Here is a 22,120-nt window from a genome sequence, read left to right on the forward strand (position 1 = left end):
AATCCGAAAGCGGAAACTGGTAAAATATGGTGAAGAAGTGGTTTGCGGATATAGTTTTGATCTCCAAGCCAGTGTTGGGTAATTTTTTATGATTGTGACTGAAGGCCGTCAAAGCAGTATGGATCCAACTCCCAAATTCGGATCGGTTTGAGGTCATTTTTCGTTTTATTTTAATATCTTTTGACAGAAATAAAATTTTCAATTTCCGCTTTCGGTCCTGGGTCCAAAGCGCTTCTTTTGACACCTCTTCCAATATTTTTGGACGAGTTTTGGCAGTTGTCAGCTAAATTTAAGGATTATCAAATGTGAGATTGTGCTGTGAAAATAAAACCAGCCTTTCCTATGAGGTGTTTAGTTCATGTTTCCTTTGATTTTTGACACAGTGGGAAGGCTTGTAATATTCTCTTATATGGACATCTCTGTTCTACTTGCGGCTAGCAGACAGTAAGTAGATCCGCCATTTTGTTTGTGTGTGCGCGAAGATGGTCGTGGCATTGCTGTGGAAGTTGTGATAGTGGTCAGATAATTTGTTCCAACTACGTGTTTGAATTAGTTATAATTAGTATTGACAAAATTCTGTATTTGCCTTGCCCAATACAGACTGTTAAGTAATATCAACACAGTAGAATTTTTGCAAAATTTTGTCGTGCTCTGTTACAGTTTTGGTTCGATTTTCTCTCGGGCGAGTTCGTATAAGTGCATAGTTAATTCGTCGTAATTTTTCCCGACTCGGTGGGAAACCCGATTTCTAATTAATTTTTGTCCTTTAATTTGTTTTGCTCATGGGGATTTTTGTTGTTTTAAAATAATTGAAGGTATAATAACGCATTTTAAGCCACTATATTGGTTAAGAAATCGACTATTTCAGTGTTAAAATTGTATTAAGACATATTTTGTTACTCGCTGGATTATTTCTTCGCATATTTATATATATATAAGCGAGTATAATTTGCATAGAAATTCGTGTAGTGAGACTCGTTGTTCGCTTATTTATGTCAAAAGCGAGAAAAGTAGATGGTTAAAGTGATGTGAAAAATGAAAGAGAATTAAAAATAAGTGCATTAGAGAGATCCGACTATACATTGAATTTCTTTCTAACATGGTGAACTGACTCAATCGCTCAAGTATCATCTCTTTTTTATGTGAGTTGAGTGTGCTCAAAAGCCGATTGTATACGATGTTTGTATCCATTTTTTCTACACTTGCTTTGCGGCAAGATGTGATGTTAACGAATGAAATTCATTCATTTTGGGCATGGGGAAGTTTACTTCCCTGTTTCTGATGGGATGGTAGCATAAAATATATACGTTTTAATTAAGGTAGTAATTAAACTGAAACTGCTAAAAACTCTCAAAAAAATATCGTGAGAGATGTCAAACGACGCGTCTTCACATCAGTATTAGTAATCCGAAAGCAAATTTTAAGGAACATTTTTACTCGTCAAAATATATTAAAGAAAAGAAGGCCCGTATTTCGGTGGGTGGTACCATAACCTGCACAATTACCAAAATAACCCCGGTTTTTGCGAGGAACACGTTTCTGCGTTGGCGGGCTCCGGCCGCGCTTATAAAACATTACCCTTGCCGGTCCACCTATGGTAGTATCAAAATTAAATCGGTGCACAATCCTTTTGTACACAAATTCTTTTCTGTGTACAACAACCACATGTAAATTTCGGTAGTAGTGCAGTTTACGGTACCCACCCTAAAGTTGGGCCAAAATTTTCGAGTGAGGTATCAAAAGACGCGTATTAATCTCGAGAACAATAATCCGAATTTGCCACGGATAGGTCAGGTTGACAATTGAGTTTAGAGAAGCTATATATTGCGCTAGCAACCTGAAAGGGTTGCGCTACACAGCCCCTTGAATAAATTTCCGCTATCGTGGTATTGGGTCCAAAGCGCGTCACTTGACACCTCTCCCCATATTTTTGCCGACGTTTTAGCAGTTGTGAGTTAAAGTAAGGAATTGCCAAATAAAGAGTGTTTTACCGTCCAAATTGCAGAAATTGCAAAACTAAAGATCTCCGGAAAATAGAAACTTTAGCTTGGCATCTAGGAGGATGACTCTAACAACTTATTTATATTTATCGTCAAAGATCGGTATACTAAGGAAAATCTTACAACAAATTTTAAATACATACAATCAAAGTCATCCTTCCTTAAAATTAAATGACGGAAATTTTCAAAGGTGGGTAATAATTTTCAACAATAGTAGAGTGCCTATTACACTTCCAAAAATGTTGACACAGATTTCAAAAGACGAGGTTTGACCAATGTAAAAATCCGAACACCGAAATAAAGTTGTTTTCTTTAATCAAAAGATATACATATGTATATGTACAAAAAATTTCAAAATTACCCCTTGGCCATTGTGAATTCATATAAGTGAAGAATCTTTCTATTCCTCCATTGCCACACCTACCTGTCAAATAATTGCTGACAGCGAGAACGGCTGTCGAGATTGGCCAGAGAATGGAAGAAAGGTTTGTTTTTTGCTCAGGATTACATGCCATGTATTGCCCATATGTGTTTTAAATCAGCTTTTCTTTAAAATGTGTATAAAGAAAATCAGTTTACATATTAATATTCGTTTCTAAAATCCAGTTAATAGATTGAATTTCAGCAGCCCTTTAAGCAAACATTTTAAAATATGTAAATAATGCAATATACAAGTCGTCTACAAAAATGTTTGAAAAACAGTATTGAGCAAATGATTTTAGTAATCGAACAGCGATTGAACAGGTGATGTTTTTGTTGTTGTTGTTGTAGCGATAAGGTTGCTCCCCGAAGGCTTTGGGGAGTTTTATCGATGTGATGGTCCTTTGCCGGATACAGTTCCGGTACGCTCCGGTACCACAGCACCATTAAGGTTCCAGCCCGACTATCTCGGGAACGATTTATGTGGCCACATTAAACCTTCAGGCCATCCCCTCCCTCCCCACCACCAAGTTCCATGAGGACCTTGGGGTCGCCAGAGCCTCGTCTGTTAGTGAAACAGGATTCGCCGCGGATAGGTGAGGTTGACAATTAGGTTTGGAGAAGCTATATATTGCGCTGGCAACCTGAAGGGTTGCGCTACACACCCCTTGAATCTGGTATTTTAGTCGCCTCTTACGACAGGCATACCTACCGCGGGTATATTCTTACCCCCTTACCCGCTGGGGGTATTGAACAGGTGATCGAGGCTGTTAACTATTGTGAACGTTTAAGTCAAACATTCGCCACTTGTATGAATTCACAATGCCCTTGACGCTTGGAGGAATAAGGAATATCAAAAAACGCAGCTCCATCAAAATTTTTTTGCACAGAGTTCTACTGAATTGGCGGCTTTCCGCAGCGATAAAAAAAAATAACTGCGTTTGGGGATCAAACTTGTGTCCCCCAAAACTCCTTGCTGAATTGGTGTGGTCGTGCACAACAACCACATGAAAAATTCCACCGGGTTTCGTTAATACACATTGAGAGATTCTTAAATTTACAGGAAATATTCGTCTTTTGATACTCACGTTTTTGATAAAAAGAAGAACAACAACAACAACATAAAAAGAAGTGGTGCGCTAATACGCTACCTTTCTCTGATGGTTTTGATTAGGTGAAAAATGACTGACATAATAAAAAGAAGATACAAAACTTTTAAGGCGCTATAACTTCTGAAGAAATTTTGGGCTGAGGGGCGACACAGCTTAGAAAAACTTTCTTCTAATTGGATAAACTTGTTTCTAAAATTATGATGCTGCTTTGCCCGATGGTAAAGGTGGAGGAGGGCACAATGACGGACTTAGGTAAAGATTATATTGAAAGCCTATTTATTGCACTCCACCTTTATATTTCTGTTGCTCATACAAATTTTTACAGTGCTGATGTTAAAATTTGAATATGAAAGTTCAACATCATGGCTTTGTTTAAAACCATATTTTTGGTTTTTTCTAGTCCATTTATATAAAAGAAGAAGTACTTAAAAGTTGTTTATCTTCCTTTTATTGCATTGTCAAGGAGACCTTAACTTAAAGTATCGAAGATTATGTGCAAGTCTTGCAAACTTAGACTAACAAAGTTGCTTCTATCATTAAAAAGAGAGGCCTGTAGACTTAGACTGGACATTACCTTCTGGCGTCACATGCTTTTAAATTAGGCTTGGTCAGTGATAGCCGATGTAGGAAGTGCGAGTAGGAGGGGAAAACCATCGAGCACGTTTTGTACTCGTGCCCTGTGCTTGCCAGGATAAGACTCCAGCTATTAGGAGTGATACAGTTGTCAGATCTTGAAGCAGCAAGTGGCTTAGGTCCTAGAAAGCTTCTAGTATTTGCCAAAAGGACGCAGTTATTTTATATCATAGGTCGTGGTTTTTGATAGGGTTTCTCAGTTTTCAGTCTATGTGAAGTCCTCATGGACCGGCCAGTTCAACCTAACCTAACCTTACTTTACAATCTTTTGACTCCTTTTTTAATTCGAAAAAATTACATGGAGAACTAGCACAGCATACTTCGAATTGTGTTGGCTTCGCAATGACGCTTTTGCTGTGCACTTCTACCTGAGCTAAGTTCAAGTAAGGGGCTTTGGAGCCACTGCGCTAATACATAGCGTCGAGATTAGATAAACTAGAAGACGTCATTAGATCAGAAGACGGAATGCTGTTTGACTATATGTAAGGTTTTATGTTTCTAGCTCAATGCGAAGGTACATAAAAATTGATCGCAAGATTCCACAAATCTAAATGGGCTTTTTAATACCTTTGATCTATTGAAATCAGTTCAATCTATAAAACTCTTATCCTAAATAGTACAACCTAATAAATCCCGAAGTTTCATTCAAAATTTCAGTTCTCTGCGTTATCGGGAACTTCCCTTAAAATCGAAGGCAAAATTTAAAGTTCGAAAGATCTTAATAATTTTGACTATCTCGACCAGCTAGCGAAAGCTTTTTTCCGAGAAAACTTAATGTTTCAACAGAGTTGGACAAAACAGATAAGGACGTTGGCGGCGGTTCCACATTGCAATTGAAAATGTGGTTGGTGTCATGTTGGGATATGTTACAAGCAGTACATACATTGGGTACGTCGGGGTTAATTCTAGATAATTAAGGGTTTAACTTACTGCAATATGCAGATCGATTTGCCAACATGTTTGCAAATTAAACTTAAATGTCATATCTCTCATGCCGTTGGGCAATATATTCTCTTGTCAGTTTAATTGTAACTTTGTAGTCAGAACGGGCAACGAACGCATTTGACGTTGTATGACAGGTCGCTTTCATTGCTATTGCCAAGTTGGTGGCCAAATTTGATCTAGTGAAAACCAAAGCTCCAAGGCGATGTAGTTACGAGCTTACGATTTTGTAAACTAAAGACTATTTTTAAATTTAACCACCGTGACAACTTTTTTTTGTTTATTTCAATGAAAAAAAGTCGATTCTCGGTAAAAGAAATTAATTGAAAAATTATTTGGTAAAAGTCTAGAACTGCGGGGTGGTGTCCATATACCTCTATGTATATTTCGAAGCGGGAAAAAAATTGTTCTATCAAAGATATTTTCAAAACACTGAAAAATGAATGTTGTAAATGATTTCCTTACATTTTTAGTTTAATTAATTTTGCTTATATTTTTTAAGTTTGCTCAAAAACTTATATAACAAAGAACGGTTCTACCTTGAAACTGTTTTTATCATATGAAAAATGCGTTTAAAAGTAATTAGATCAAGTGCCGATCGGTTGTTTAAAAAAATCCCTTGTATACTAACGCAAAAAAACTGCAACATTGTTCGCCGAATATCACTAATCGAACTCGATTCTTTTAACTTGAGTCTTTCTTCCTAGTTCTGTCGCTACTCGTTCGCGAAATCAGTTGAGTTTTTGCTGTTGCGGAGCAAACGGACTGGAATTTTGTTTTATTATTGCAAAACGAATTTCAATTAATTGTAAAACTTATTAAAAAAATGTGAAAAATAAATGAATTAAAAACGAAATAACAAAAAATTGTGAACTTTAATTGAAAATTAATTTGCGCAAAAAAGCCAATGTTTTTTTTATAAGTACAAAATGAGAAATATTCAAATGTTTAATTTTGTAATAAAGTACGATTTTTTCTTTAATTTCGATTTTTTTCAAAATAATTTTGTGATTTTTTCTTAACATACAAATTTTAAAAAACAAAAATTCTGCACATAGAAATTTTCGATACGACATGAAAACTAGCGACAAAAAATTTCAGTCATTGCTTGTCTGTTTTTCTTTCTTTTTCCAATACTGCTCGCACTTACTAAAATTGCGGTGAGGTGTTCGTTCGTTTTGCAAGTGTAGTAGAAGTTGTTCGTATCTACAACGTTTTGAGCGATTTGTTCGGCTCTATGCAAGAGTAGCAAGCAAGTATAGGCAATCTCTGTTAGAGTCAAAAGTGCAGCAGTCATATGTCGAATAGTTAAGAAAGAAACAAACGAGTATGCTTGATGAAAACAGCGAGTAGTTTGACAGCAATATGATTATGCTCTTCGCACACTTAAGGGTACTTGTACGAATGAAACAAAGCTCATATACATATTTACGCTTCAACTAGCAATAAATGTGTTGGTCGAAAGAACGAAAAAAGTGACACGAATGTGTGAAAAGTCTCTCGGTCCCATCATTACAGATGAACGAGTAGAAGAGAAAATCCTCAATGTTTCCCATTAGGCTGTGGTCCATTGTTGGTTAGTGAATTTCATCAAAGAATATATAACTGCCATACATATATGTAAGGCTGGGGAGTGCAAAAATTCTGAATATAAACAAAACTTTTATCACGATGTTGCAGAAATAGATACTCAAACTTTCAAATCCTCTAGCAGCAAATAAAAGGGGCTAATTATCAAAAAAGTAGATAGTACACATAATGCGAGAGTATTGTGTAAAGTGAAATTTAAATGCTAGTTTGTAAAGTAATGCTTTGCTTTCTACTTCATTTACAGTTGAGGTGCAGTTAATTAAAACCTGAGATTTTCTATAAATGCAAAAAAGGCACAAAAAACATTTATAAATATATATATCTATATATAAAGATAAACAATGCTGGACGCAAAAGATGTTGATGGTGATAAACGTCGGCGTTTAAAATTGTTTCCTAAGTCAACACTGCAAAAGCAGCAGCAGCAAAGTGTCAAGTGCTAATAAAATTAAAAATGAATGAAAATGAAATATAAAGGTAATAAAATGAACTAAAATTTTGTTGACTCTCAAATTAGTTCAACAGACACATGAAAAGTATGAAAAAACAACAAAACCAACATTTCTAAAGAGAGAATCATACTTAAACCAGCTTAATAAAGGAAGGTGTAAAAGCCGAAAGTCGTTAGCGCGGCGCGGCGGGTATACGACCTTTGACACGAAATGCACTCTATAACTAAGCTGGAATATATATTAATTGTGGGAAAACGATTTCAAAAAGTGCATATATTTCTAAATAATCTACGAGAATTAGAAAGATATATTAAGCAACGTACGTTGACTTCGGAAATATTCAAGCATTCCGATAATGTCAACTCGGCATCAAGAAAATTAAAAACACTGGTGTTAGATGGATCTATTATGAAAATCAAACCAATTGCGGCTAAATATTTAGCCTTATTGACAAATGCAGCAATACATAATTCTTTGTACATTGTTATACGTTTTCGTCGTTTATAAAACATTCAAAGTACACTTTCTTATTTCGTAAATCCATTAACAATTAAAAAAAAAAACAAATTTATTTTAATAACAAGTTAACGTAAGGGGCAGACTCTACTACTGAAATATCATAAACAACAATAATAACAACGATATCTTAATGATGGCGGATCATATGGACGAACCGCCGCAAAAGCGGACTAAAATGGATCCTAGTAAGACACATGAAAACTATTTTTAATAAATTTTGATGTGCAATTTAATGATATTAACTTTTCTTATCTTCTACTAATTTTTAGCGGACTATGTTTCTGTGTTAGAAGATGATCTGCCCGATGAATTGGTTACAGGCAACAGTAATTGGCCAGATCCACTAGGTGGTGGTGGCGGACCTGGAGGTCCCGGTTCTGCTCTGGGTGTTAATGTGGTTGGTGGTCCAAATAAACCACCAGCACAAGGTCCCGGTCCAGGTGGTCCACAAATGAATGGCGATGATGCCTCTGGAGTGGGTGGAAACCAAGTAGGTGGAGGTGGTAACACTCTAAGACAAATGCAACATCATCAACATCTACAACAACTTTTGCAACAACATGTAAATATTTGCTACATTGTTAGTTTGAATCATAACTATAATCATGTATATCCTTTTATTTGCAGAGTAATAAAAATGCTGGTATGATTGGTAATGCTATGGGTGGTGGTGGTATGAATCAATTGGGTAGCAAATCACCAAACCTACAATCACCTAATGCGGCTGGCATGCAAGTGGTCGGCGGTCAAATGGGCATGGTCAACTCAATGTCAATGTCAATCTCTAATAATGTTAATCAAGGAATAAATTCAATGCCAGGTAGAAATTATATAACCCTATCTACATGCATTTTAAAAATTAATTAGAAAATGTAGTTAAAAAATTCGTTGATTCAGAAAAAAAATGTTACTGTATTCACTTCCATAGTCTTTTCCTGTAAGCCGAGTATCAAAACAACTAACCTGATCGGCCGTCATTAGTTTAGGTAGCAAAAAATACCATAGAACCCTTATTGAAGCATTTAGATAATAATTAAATAAACTCATCCTCTAAATTTTTGGCCTTTATTAACTTTCGTCAGATGGTTTACATCTGCATTTAAACCACAGTGTTGGGTTAGGGGTCTAGTTTTTACCTTGCTAATGCTAGCATTTGAAGCTCTGTTACTGAATAAATCTAACTACTAACCGCCTGTTTTTTCGTATTAGCCGATATAGAAGTATCGGTTGATCAGTTAAAGCCGCCACATATCTGTAGGCATGGAAGTTGCTACCATCCAGATGCCAGTTTGGTAATCCTTGGCTCTTCTAAAAATCAATAAAAATTGTTTTTTGTCGCTACTCAATCACATAAACAATGGTTCAAAAACGCGATATTTCGAATTTTAAGCTGGAAATATTATTTAGCTACATATGTATATCGACTCTTAAGCGACGTAGTGGATATATATTTCTTTTTAAACTGTAACATCTTTCAAACAAAATTCTCTATATATAAAATGCCGGCAATAAAATAGGTAGTATTTAAAAGCTAAAAAAAAACGGTTAAACATCCGTAACAAGTGGCACTCCACATATAATTTTCATATAAGGCTTTAATAAGTTGTCCTATTTTCATGAGGTTTTTTTGTACTTCGCTTTACGGGTATGTTTATATTTTCTTTTATTCACTCCTAAAAATAAGTCCTGCGCCTGCCACACCGAAGATCATAGGTTCAAGTCCCGGGCGAAGCAACATCAAAAATTTAGAAGCAGTAGATTTTTCAATAAGAAAAAAAATCGTCTAAGCGGGGTTGTTGTTGTTGTAGCGATAAGGTTGCTACCCGAAGGCTTTGGGGAGTGTTATCGATGTGATGGTCCTTTGCCGGATACAGATCCGGTACGCTCCGGTAACAGCACCATTAAGGTGCTAGCCCGACCATCTCGGGAACGATTTATATGACCAACCTTCAGGCCATCCTTCCCTCCCCACCCCACCCCCAACTTCCATGAGGAGCTTGGGGTCGCCAGAGCCTCGTCTGTTAGTGAAACAGGATTCGCCGCGGATAGGTGAGGTTGACAATGGGGTTTGGAGAAGATATATATTGCGCTGGCAACCTGAAGGGTTGCGCTACACAACCCCTTGAATCTGGTATTTTAGTCGCCGTTTACGACAGGCATACCTACCGTGGGTATATTCTGACCCCCTAACCCGCTGGGGAATCTAATCGGGGTCGCCCTCGGTAGTGATTTGGCAAACACTCCAGAGTGTTGTCTGCCATGAAAGACTTCTAAATGAAAACTCATCTGAATTCCAGATGCCTTTCGGACTCTGTGTAAAACATGCAGCTCTCGTCCCGGCTGTTTATAGAAAAAATTAAAAGGAGCACGACGCAAATTGGAAGGGAAGATCGGCCTCAAATCACTTCGGAGATTATCGCACCTTGTAGTTATTTAAAATTTTTTTTTTCTCGCCGTTCTTAAACTATACTTATAATTATAATTTCCTTTTAAAACTACTCCGTTTAATTTATAACTGAAATCTTATAAATCCAAACATCATTTTTACAGGCATGAATACGATTGCTCAGGGCAATATTGGAGGTATGGTGATTACCAATAGCAATTTGGGTGCTTTGGGTGGTAATGCTGGAATGGTAAATACATTAAAACAACAAATAGGCGGGGGAGCTGGTGGTATTATGAGTGCTGGCCCAGGCGGTGTGGGTCCAGTTGGAAATATGGGCCCGGTTGGTGGTCCAAATCAAGGGATGCATTTAGGTGGTAGCCCCGGTCATCCACAGGGGCTACAAAATGGTCCAATGATGGGCAGAATGGTTGGTCAGCATATGTTACGAGGTCCCAGTCCACATTTAATGGCAGGTAATGGGCCCGGGGTTGGCCCTGGCGGTGGTCCACGAATGCAGAATCCAAATATGCAAATGGGTAAGTGCTATATTTACTACTTTTTTGTTACTTTCGACCTGTCACGACCCAAAAATGATATCCAAAAACCTAGCGACAACCGACTTAAGAAATTCGGCGTTGGTGCTAGCCTTTCAGTTGAAGATCCAGTACAATTCACTAAAACTGGAAATACTTTACTCGCCATGGTGTGGAAGTAGTGCGCTTGCTTACCATGCCGGAACTTTTAGGTTCATATCTTGGGCAAGCATAATCAGAAATGAAATTATTTAAAAATTTGTTTTCGAAACATGCTTTTGAAGATGTTCGGGCAAAAATACGTCTGTATAACACTTCTGTTACTAGAAAATTCACTCCAATAGCTGTTCCCTATTTAACTTTTTTCCTTTACTCAATAATTATAATAATGACTTACGAAGTTTAGAAAGGTCAATGCAGAAGGGCATTCTAAGTATTTTGATGTCACTTTTACCTAGGCTTAAGTCTCAAAAAAAAGTTAAAATTTTCCCGAATAGCGCCAGTAGGACATCATTCAATGGCAGACATTATATTTAATAATTTTGCCTTCCGTTGTTTAAGCGGGTGAAAATATTAATCACATATTAAAATTTAATGAGCTTTAGTAAATAGCACGCTAAAAATGGATTTTTTATCTCAAAATTGACTATATTTTTTCAAAACCAATGTGATTATACCCAGTTAAAGCTGGCCAGAATGTAGCCCGGCAGTTTTAGATACCTTGGGTCGCTTTTCAAGTGCGATTTTGAACTGCGATTGTAGTTAGGCTCAGGTTAACTTTGCCTCTTTGGCAGTTTATATAAAATTCTCTGCTCATCTCTGTTTCGGAGGTATGGTTTAAGTCAATTTAACTTAAACTCGCACTGAAAAATCTACCCATCAGAGTGTCGCAACTTGCATTTGGAAAACCACTGATCTACACAAACACTAGCACTAGAAAATATGCACACATGAATATGACAGCATTTTTGAGAGCCATAACTCGAAAAATAGTTGATGTAGTGTAACAAAATTTGGTACAGCTATTTTTTTGTACACATGGTATTATAACTTTGATTGGACAACGGTTGGTTGTACATGTATAAAGGAATCGAGATAGATATAGACTTCCATATATCAAAATCATCAGAATCGAAACAAAATTTGATTGAGCCATGTCCGATAACTTTAGCAAATATTGGGATATCTTCAACAAATTTTGTACACGAGCTTATCTGGACCCAGAATAGATTGGTATTGAAAGTGAGCGATATCGGATGATAACCACGCCCACTTTTTATATATATAACATTTTGGAAAACACAAATAAGCTGTTTATTTAGTAAATAATACACCTAGAATGTTGAAACTTGACGTGTGGACTGACATTGAGACTCCTGATAAAAATTTGAAAAAATGTTTAAAATGGGCGTGGCAGTCCCCACTTGTGATAAAATCAATCATATATATTATTTCCAATTGTTGTTTTTATGTACGGGTGCCTTTTTTGCTCTTATTTGGAATCCAAATCTATAAATAAAGTTTTGGTTGTAAAGGTGGAGATTCGGGGTATTAGCGAGCTTTGGGCAATTTTGGTCGTAAAACCTTTGTTTAGCTGTATTTTATTAAAATAATTTGTTAAAAATAAACGATTGTGTGCACATAAAGAAATCTATTTGTACTATGGCACTATTGTGAATATTTGCACTACATTACTGGCAGTTGCTATCATACGCTAGATGGCAGCGCAACCTGTAAGTTTTAATTGATTGATAGAACAGCTGAGTTTTGTTGATATTTGATAAGAGACTTTAATATTGACTGCGCAAGATGCGCACGGGTCCGGCTCGTTTTACAAATATTACTAATCATAAATCAAAAATTAAACCTATCGTAACAAAATTCGGCAGAGAGGTTGCCTTTAATATAAGGAATGCTTTGAAGAAAATTAACGAAATCGGTTAAGGACCACGCCCACTTTTATATACAATATTTTTAAAAGGGTCATGGACGAATAAAAATAAGCTATATCTTAGCGCAAAAGAGGTTTGTATCAATAGAATTTTACTTTCTAAATTGAATTATAACATTAAATTGGAAAACACTAAAATTTTTGAAAATGTGTGTGGCACCACCCCTTTTTTGTCTAAGCAATTTTCAATGTTTCGGTAGCCATAACTCGATGAAAAATTTCGTCGAATTGTTCAGTGAGTCGATGCGATCCAATAGTTCTGGCCGAAGATGTATACTAGACCTGGTCGAAAAACAAAGTTGCTAATGTCCGCCCCTAAATTTTAAGATTATGTTGAGAGGGTTTCGGATAATTTATTTTTATTTTTTTTTAACCTTCGAAATACAGCCGAAAAGGTTTTTTTGTTGTTACTTGGTTATTTGACGTCAAATTTTTAAAATTGATATGTCATTATTATGGCCTTGAGAAGCTTCACATTTCCGTTTAATGTTCTTTTAAGCTATGAAGTCGTTTTCACATGATTAGGTCAGCTAACAAAAATTTTTTTTGGGCATTGGACAAAACCCACTTTTTTGTAGAGATTGAGGGTTAAGTAAACAAAGTACTATCTCCGTTTTTCGAACTTAGCCTCCAAAAATAGATATTGGCTTACGAATTTCGAAGTTCGAAACATTTCGAAATTTTATTTTTTTGTTAACGCGTTCAGCAAATTGAAAAAGTAAAGGTGAAAAGTCAGAAGTCAGAGTCTGACTGTAGTCAGAAGTCTGACTTTTCACCTCGTAAAACAGCTGTTATACTAAATTTCTCAAAAAAAGAATTCAGCCCTTCAAATTTCATTTCATTTCATTTCATTTATTTATTACGGCATAAAAGCCTAATTCATAAATTAAATTATATTACAATTTACTATCTTATTGCTAAGGTTTTACAAAATTCATAAAGTTTTGCTTTAAAAGCTCCGATTTCATTACAACTTTTTATATATATAGGCAGTTCATTGAAAATTTTTAGACCTTTATAAAAAATATTTTGCTGATCTATTTCAGTTCTGAATAAAGGCAGTTTGAAATTGTGTTTATTCCTTGTATTAATGTTATGTGTTTGCTTAACTAATACTACGTTTTTACTTAGATATTCAGGTACATTTTCACTTTTAATACTAAATATACAAACTTCATAGCGTGAAAAAAAATCTTTTGCTTGACACTTAACCAGTTCAAACTTCTCAGCATATCAGCCGTACGAGTATCTCTAGGTTTTTTAAGAATAAATCTCATACATCTGTTTTGCATCTTTTGAAGTTTATCTATTTCTTTGTCTGACACAATGAATAGAATAGATGGGCAGTTTACAAAGTGCGTCTATAATGGACTTATATATAATTATTTTGTACTTTTTTTGAATATATTTGGATGTTCTCTGCATAACCCCAATTTTTTTCGCAACTTTCTGGACTGTGTAGTTTATATGTTCTTCAAACTTGAGTTTGTTATCAATTATAATTCCCAAATATTTTATACTGTCAACTTTTTGTATGCCTTCATCATTTATTTTTAAACCAATTATATCCTCATTAACGTTCCTCATTGTTATTATCATAAATTTCGTTTTATTTATATTAAGTTTCAGTCTATTTCCGCACAACCATTTATACAGGTTATTCAGTTCATGTTGTATTTTAGAAAGTGCAGAATTAATATTATTCTCACTAATCATTATTAATGCATCATCAGCGAATAGTTTAATTTCACAACCTTCAATAGCGTTTACTATATCATTAATATAAATTAAGAACAGTATCGGTGCCAAAACTGAGCCTTGTGGTAACCCTATGGGTACTTCCAATTCATCAGACATCACGGTATGTATAACCGTTTTCTGTCTCCTCTGCTTCAAATAGCTGCGAAACCAGTCAAGTTCTATACCAGTTATACCAATACGTTCCATTTTTTTGATTAAGATCTCCCTATCCACTGTATCAAAATCTCGTTTGAGGTCTAGGAAGACTGAAACAACCACTTTTTTTTATTTAACTCTTCTTTCCAGTCATGTATCACCAAATTAAGAGCTGTCTCACATGAATGTTTCTTTCTAAAGCCTGACTGTTGGTGGGCTAGTATATTATTATCTTCAAGGTATTTCGTTAACTGGTTCTTAACATAAGCTTCAAGTATTTTACAATCACTAGGCAGGGTGTTTATGGGTCTAAGTTCTTCAGGTTTTACTGTCTTTTTAACTTTTCCCACTGGTATCACCGTTGACGTTTTCCACTTTTCTGGTACAAGACCCTCTTCTAGGCTGTTATTGATTATTTGTGCGTAGAAATATCCTGTATACGATATACAGTCTTTAAGTACTCCATCAGATAAAAGTTTTCTGCCACCTATTTTATATTTGAACTCTTTCAGGATATTAATAACTTCATCTGTTGTTATTTTGGCAAACTTTAATCTAGAATTGACTTGTACATCACTTAGTGCTACACGCCAAGGTTCTATGATGTTATTAATTTCTATTACGCTATTTATAAAGAACCTATTTAGACCATTTGCCAGCTCAGTTTCATTTTCTACCATCATACCATTTATTATCGCCTTTTTAATCCCTTCGTTATCTCTCGTTAAGCAAACCGCTTGCTTAAGATGTTTCCACATTTCTCTGGCGTTATTTTCATTCATTTCGACTTTATTTTCCATATATTTAACTTTCTTTATTTTTACTAGCTTTTTGTAGATACGATTTATATTTTTATATTCGTTCCAATCACCTGTTTGTATCGCAAGCTTATAATTATTATATTTGCATTTATTCATTTGCGCCAGTTCTCTGTCGTACCATTTATTCATAAGCTTGATATGAACTTCTTTTTCATACGTTAAACTTTCCATAGCTTGCATTCTTATGTTGTTCACTAATTCGACTTTCTCATCAATTAGTAGGTTTTCATTTATGTTGAAGTTACATGATCTCAGGATGCTTATTAAGATTTCACTATTATATTTATCCCAAGCTGTGATTTTCTTGTTCATTCTCATCTGGTATGATTTAGACGTTTTAATATTGAACATTATTGTTTCGTGATCTGAAATTTTGTATGCAGGCAAATTATTGCACTGTATTTCATCTGAATTTGAATATAATAAATCAATTTTAGATGCACTTGCATCTGTAATTCGAGTATTAAATTCTACTTTTTGGGTCATACCCATCACAGAAAATATCTCATTCAATTTTGTACTATATGTTGAAAGCCTCAATCTCTACAAAAAAGCGGGTTGTGTCCAATACCAATACAGTATTTAAAACAAAATTATATCAATATTGTAAAACCTTAGCTATAAGATAAAAAAAAACTAAGATATTCTAATTTACGAATTAGGCTTCTGGCCGTAATAAATAAATAATCTAATCTAATCATACCCAGAAAAAAAGTTGATTTTGTCGCATAGTGTTATTATTATAAATACGAAACAACAGATTTGACTCACTTATTTACTTTGACTTCCCCTATTTATGATAATTGGCATATCTTTATTAACTTTTCAATGCAAACCCTAATAATAATTTTTCCTCCAAAAATATCATGAGTTTCAGGTCTAAGTATAATAAGAATCAGGTAAAATAACAGTTGCAATAAATATTGAAAGTGCTATAACTTCTTTGTTTATTATTTTAGTAATATGGTTTGGAAGCAAAATTTTGTTGAATTTTTAAGTTCTTTCGTCTGGTTAGGAAAAAAGGATACCTTGTGGAGGGGGGGGGGGGGGGGGCTATTCATGTGAAAACGACTTAATATCTTAAAAGGACATTAAACGGAAATGTGAAGCTTCTCAAGGCCAAAATAATGACATCAATTTTAAAAATCGGACTTCAAATAACCAAGTAACAACAAAAAAAACCTTTTCGGGTGTATTTCGACGGATTAAAAAAAAAAAATTCCGAAACCCTCTTAACATAATCTTTAAATTTAGGGGCGGACATTAGTAAATTTTTTTTTTGTATGGGGACCAACCCAGTCTAATGTATACCATCCGTTGTATACCATCTTTGTACTTTGATGATCTCCATGCAGATAACGAAGGGATTAAAAAGGCGATAATAGATGGTATGATGGTAGAAAATGAAACTGAGCTGGCAAATGGTCTAAATAGGTTCTTTATAAATAGCGTAATAGAAATTAATAAGATCATAGAACCTTGCCGTGTAGCACTAAGTGATGTACAAGTCAATTCTAGATTAAAGTTTGCCAAAATAACAACAGATGAAGTTATTAATATTCTGAAAGAGTTCAAATATAAAATAGGCTGCAGAAAACTTTTATCTGATGGAGTACTTAAAGACTGTATATCGTATACAGGATATTTCTACGCACAAATAATCAATAACAGCCTAGAAGAGGGTCTTGTACCAGAAAAGTGGAAAACGTCAACGGTGATACCAGTGGAAAAAGTTAAAAAGACAGTAAAACCTGAAGAACTTAGACCCATAAACACCCTGCCTAGTGATTGTAAAATACTTGAAGCTTATGTTAAGAATCAGTTAACGAAATACCTTGAAGATAATAATATACTAGCCCACCAACAGTCAGGCTTTAGAAAGAAACGTTCATGTGAGACAGCTCTTAATTTGGTGATACATGACTGGAAAGAAGAGTTAAATAACAAAAAAGTGGTTGTTTCAGTCTTCCTAGACCTCAAACGAGCTTTTGAAACAGTGGACGGGGAGATCTTAATCAAAAAAATGCAACGTATTGGTATAACTGGTATAGAACTTGACTGGTTTCGCAGCTATTTGAAGCAGAGGAGACAGAAAACGGTTATAAATACCGTGATGTCTGATGAATTGGAAGTACCTATAGGGTTACCACAAGGCTCAGTTTTGGCACCGATACTGTTTTTAATTTATATTAATGATATAGTTAACGCTATTGAAGGTTGTGAAATTAAAATATTCGCTGATGATGCATTAATAATGATTAGTGAGAATAATATTAATTCTGCACTTTCTAAAATACAACATGAACTGAATAACCTGTATAAATGGTTGTGCGGAAATAGACTGTAACTTAATATAAATAAAACGAAATTTATGATAATAACAAGGAGGAACGTTAATGAGGATATAATTGGTTTAAAAATAAATGATGAAAGCATACAAAAAGTTGACAGTATAAAATATTTGGGAATTATAATTGATAACAAACTCAAGTTTGAAGAACATATAAACTACACAGTCCAGAAAGTTGCGAAAAAAATTGGGGTTATGCAGAGAACATCTAAATATATTCAAAAAAAGTACAAAATAATTATATATAAGTCCATTATAGAACCGCACTTTGTAAACTGCCCATTTATTCTATTCATTGTGTCAGACAAAGAAATAGATAAACTTCAAAAGATGCAAAACAGATGTATGAGATTTATTCTTAAAAAACCTAGAGATACTCGTACGGCTGATATGCTGAAAAGTTTGAACTGGTTAAGTGTCAAGCAAAAGATTTTTTTTCACGCTATGAAGTTTATATTTAATATTAAAAGTGAAAATGTACCTGAATATCTAAGTAAAACGTAGTATTAGTTAAGCAAACACATAACATTAGTACAAGGAATAAACACAATTTCAAACTGCCTTTATTCAGAACTGAAATAGATCAGCAAAATATTTTTTATAAAGGTCTAAAAAGTTTCAATGAACTGCCTATATATATAAAAAGTTGTAATGAAATCGTAGTTTTAAAGCAAAACTTTATGAATATTGTAAAACCTTAGCAATAAGATAGTAAATTGTAATATAATTTAATTTATAAAGTAGGCTTTTTTGCCGTAATAAATAAATGAAATGAAATGAAAAATGCACCGGAGCTTAGAACTATTAGGAATGTGTGTTCTGGCCGGTTTGTTTTCAGGAAGGCTAATCTGTCTGTGCTTATTGATGAGGTTTCCAAAATGTCTTGGCCCGCCTATGATGGAGATATCGAAAGGAGTTGTACACACCTTAACAATGCTTTGTATGCGATATTTCACAAATCTAACACCTCTTCAGCAGTTCCAACTTCTGCTTGGAGCTCTAAAGAACTCAAGTATCATAAAAATCGGAAAAACGTTTCTTTTAAGAGATTCAAATTATCCGGATCAAGAAGTGACTATGCGGCATACACTATTCTGCGCCATGGTACAATAGGCTACAGAGAAGATGTTATGCGGATTACTTAAAAAATATTAAGTACAAAATTTCCTCTAATCCAAAGTCGTTTTATTCGTTCGTCAGCTCGAAAAGAAAAATCAAAAGGTTTCCAACCGTACTGAAGTTTAAAGCTCTAATAATATAATATATAATGAAATTGCCAATATGTTTGCCACCTTCTTTAAATCTAATTACTCCTCTGCCTATGACTCCCCGCCATTGAACTATCCATTCAAACTGTCATCGTTTAATTCAGCATTTGTTCCGTATATTCATACGGAAGACGTACTAACACATCTGGAAAACCTAAACATATCCTATTCTAGCGGACCTGATGAAATTCCATCTTTTGTGCTAAAAACGTGTGCTGAATTCCTGTATAAACCTCCTACATGTCTTTTTAACGCATCCCTAACTAAAGCAAGGGATATTTCCCAGAAAGTGGAAAGAGTTTTATAATACCATTTTATAAAAATGGGAATAGATCATGTGTTTCAAATTACCGAGGAATAGCAAAGCTTAGTGCTATTCCCAAACTCTTTGAATCGATCGTCACAAAGCAACTAGATCATAGGGTATCCTCAACCATTAACTTGTGTCAACATGGTTTTTGCTCGGGTAAATCTACCGTGACTAACTTGCTTGAGTTCACAACTGTGCTGAACGGATTTAAGGTTAAAGCGAAATTGATGTAGTTTATACTCATTTTAGTAAAGCTTTTGATAAAGTTTCCCATTAACTTCTTCTGTTCAAACTCGATCGTTTTGGCTTCCCGCCTTTGTTTCTATCTTGGATATCTTCATACTTGATGGATAGAAAACAAACAGCCACCTTGGCCCAGTGCTGTTTCTGCTGTTCATTAACAACCTTCCAAATGTTTCGAAATACTGCACGCCGCTAATCTACGCTGATGATGTCAAACTACTTATGCCTATCCGCTCACCTGTGGATAGATCAAATCTACAATCGGATCTGAATAGCCTAGTCGAATGTTGTAGTGTAAATATATGTCACTAAACCTACCGAAATGCAAGTTCATGTGCTTTACAAGGAAATCATACCAATCCTACGAGTATATGATTGATGATTACACAATTAACCAAGTCATTAGTTTTGTAGACCGTGGCGTTACGGTGGATCCTAAACTAAATTGCATATAGAAGGTTGCGTGAACAGAGCCAAAGTAACTTTGGCGTTCGTCAAGCGATGGTCTAAAGAATTCGATGATCCATATATTACTAAAACTCTCTTTATATATTTGGTGAGTCCAATATTAGAATACGCTTCGATAATCTAGAACCCTCGTTACCAGACGTACTGCGACAATTTAGAGCCCGTTCAAAAGCAATTCCTGATTTTTACGCTAAGGGACTTACCATGGCACCCCTCAAGGATTCCTCCACCATACTCCTGCCGTTTAAAACTTATTCAGCTCCCTACGTTACGGAGTAGTAGGGAGATGATGGTAGGTGTGTTATTTGTATTAAGGCTTATTAGAGGGATGGTAAATAGCCTTATCTGCTTGGTGAACTTTTATTTAATGTTCCCTTTAGGCCATCTAGACATTTTCAACCGCTTCATATAAGCATATGCAGATCGAATTTTGAAATCCACGAACCTCTTCGTTATCTGTGTACTGACTTCAATGAGCACTGCAAAAACATTGATACGTGTGACTCACTCTATTTAATAAAAAAAAAACCTGCTGACTACCTTAAATACGCAATGCTTTGGGTGGGTGGCTTGGAATCACGTCGTTTCCAACCCCCCACTCTTATCACCATCTCCAGTAACTTTGGACGGGTGGCTTGGAATCACGTCCTTTCCAACCTCCCATCTGCTGCTCTACTTGTTGTGTGTCAAATATAATATAAAAATCGCCGCTAGGTGGCGCCAGGATGGATATATTCACAAAAATCGTATTTGTGGTCCGATTTGGCTTATATTTGGAACACATAATACATACAAGAATAGAAAGCGACCTATGAAAAATTCGCCGCTAGGTGGCGCAAAGGTCGAGATATTCAAAAAAATCGTATTTCTTGTCCGATTTGGCTCATATTTAGAACATTTGATTTTCATCTCATTTATTTATTACGGCAAAAAGCCTTATTCATAAATTAAATTATATTACAATTTACTATCTTATTGCTAAGGTTTTACAATATTCATAAAGTTTTGCTTTAAAACTACGATTTCATTACAACTTTTTATATATATAGGCAGTTCATTGAAACTTTTTAGACCTTTATAAAAAATATTTTGCTGATCTATTTCAGTTCTGAATAAAGGCAGTTTGAAATTGTGTTTATTCCTTGTACTAATGTTATGTGTTTGCTTAACTAATACTACGTTTTACTTAGATATTCAGGTACATTTTCACTTTTAATATTAAATATAAACTTCATAGCGTGAAAAAAAATCTTTTGCTTGACACTTAACCAGTTCAAACTTCTCAGTATATCAGCCGTACGAGTATCTCTAGGTTTTTTAAGAATAAATCTCATACATCTGTTTTGCATCTTTTGAAGTTTATCTATTTCTTTGCCTGACACAATGAATAGAATAGATGGGCAGTTTACAAAGTGCCGTTCTATAATGGACTTATATATAATTATTTTGTACTTTTTTTGAATATATTTGGATGTTCTCTGCATAACCCCAATTTTTTCGCAACTTTCTGGACTGTGTAGTTTATATGTTCTTCAAACTTGAGTTTGTTATCAATTATAATTCCCAAATATTTTATACTGTCAACTTTTTGCATGCTTCCATCATTTATTTTTAAACCAATTATATCCTCATTAACGTTCCTCCTTGTTATTATCATAAATTTCGTTTTATTTGTATTAAGTTTCAGTCTTTCCGCACAACCATTTATACAGGTTATTCAGTTCATGTTGTATTTTAGAAAGTGCAGAATTAATATTATTCTCACTAATCATTATTAATGCATCATCAGCGAATAGTTTAATTTCACAACCGTCAATAGCGTTAACTATATCATTAATATAAATTAAAAACAGTATCGGTGCCAAAACTGAGCCTTGTGGTAACCCTATGGGTACTTCCAATTCATCAGACATCACGGTATTTATAACCGTTTTCTGTCTCTTCTGCTTTAAATAGCTGCGAAACCAGTCAAGTTCTATACCAGTTATACCAATACGTTGCATTTTTTTCATTAAGATCTCACCGTCCACTGTTTCAAAAGCTCGTTTAAGGTCTAGGAAGACTGAAACAACCACTTTTTTGTTATTTAACTCTTCTTTCCAGTCATGTATCACCAAATTAAGAGCTGTCTCACATGAATGTTTCTTTCTAAAGCCTGACTGTTGGTGGGCTAGTATATTATTATCTTCAAGGTATTTCGTTAACTGATTCTTAACATAAGCT

The 22,120-nt window shown here is 34.8% G+C and overlaps 1 protein-coding gene across 6 annotated transcripts in view; it reads left to right on the forward strand.

Moving 5' to 3' along the window:
* Window positions 1–480: 480 nt before the first annotated feature.
* The window catches only part of nej (nejire), a 71,972-nt gene continuing 50,332 nt past the window's right edge, over window positions 481–22,120 (forward strand). For 2 of the 6 annotated variants that reach the window (XM_067785851.1, XM_067785856.1), the window contains exons 1-5: window positions 5,817–6,071; window positions 6,942–7,853; window positions 7,938–8,230; window positions 8,296–8,488; window positions 10,219–10,593. In XM_067785851.1, coding sequence (XP_067641952.1) covers window positions 7,799–7,853; window positions 7,938–8,230; window positions 8,296–8,488; window positions 10,219–10,593 — 916 coding nt within the window. In that variant the 5' untranslated portion in view covers window positions 5,817–6,071; window positions 6,942–7,798. Of the gene's footprint in view, window positions 816–5,816; window positions 6,072–6,941; window positions 7,854–7,937; window positions 8,231–8,295; window positions 8,489–10,218; window positions 10,594–22,120 lie in introns of those variants that run through there. The other 4 variants (XM_067785852.1, XM_067785855.1, XM_067785853.1 and 1 more) reach the window with 4 other exon arrangements.

This window comes from Eurosta solidaginis, chromosome 4 (genome assembly GCF_040869045.1).
Source record: "Eurosta solidaginis isolate ZX-2024a chromosome 4, ASM4086904v1, whole genome shotgun sequence".
Taxonomy (NCBI): Eukaryota; Metazoa; Arthropoda; class Insecta; order Diptera; family Tephritidae; genus Eurosta; species Eurosta solidaginis.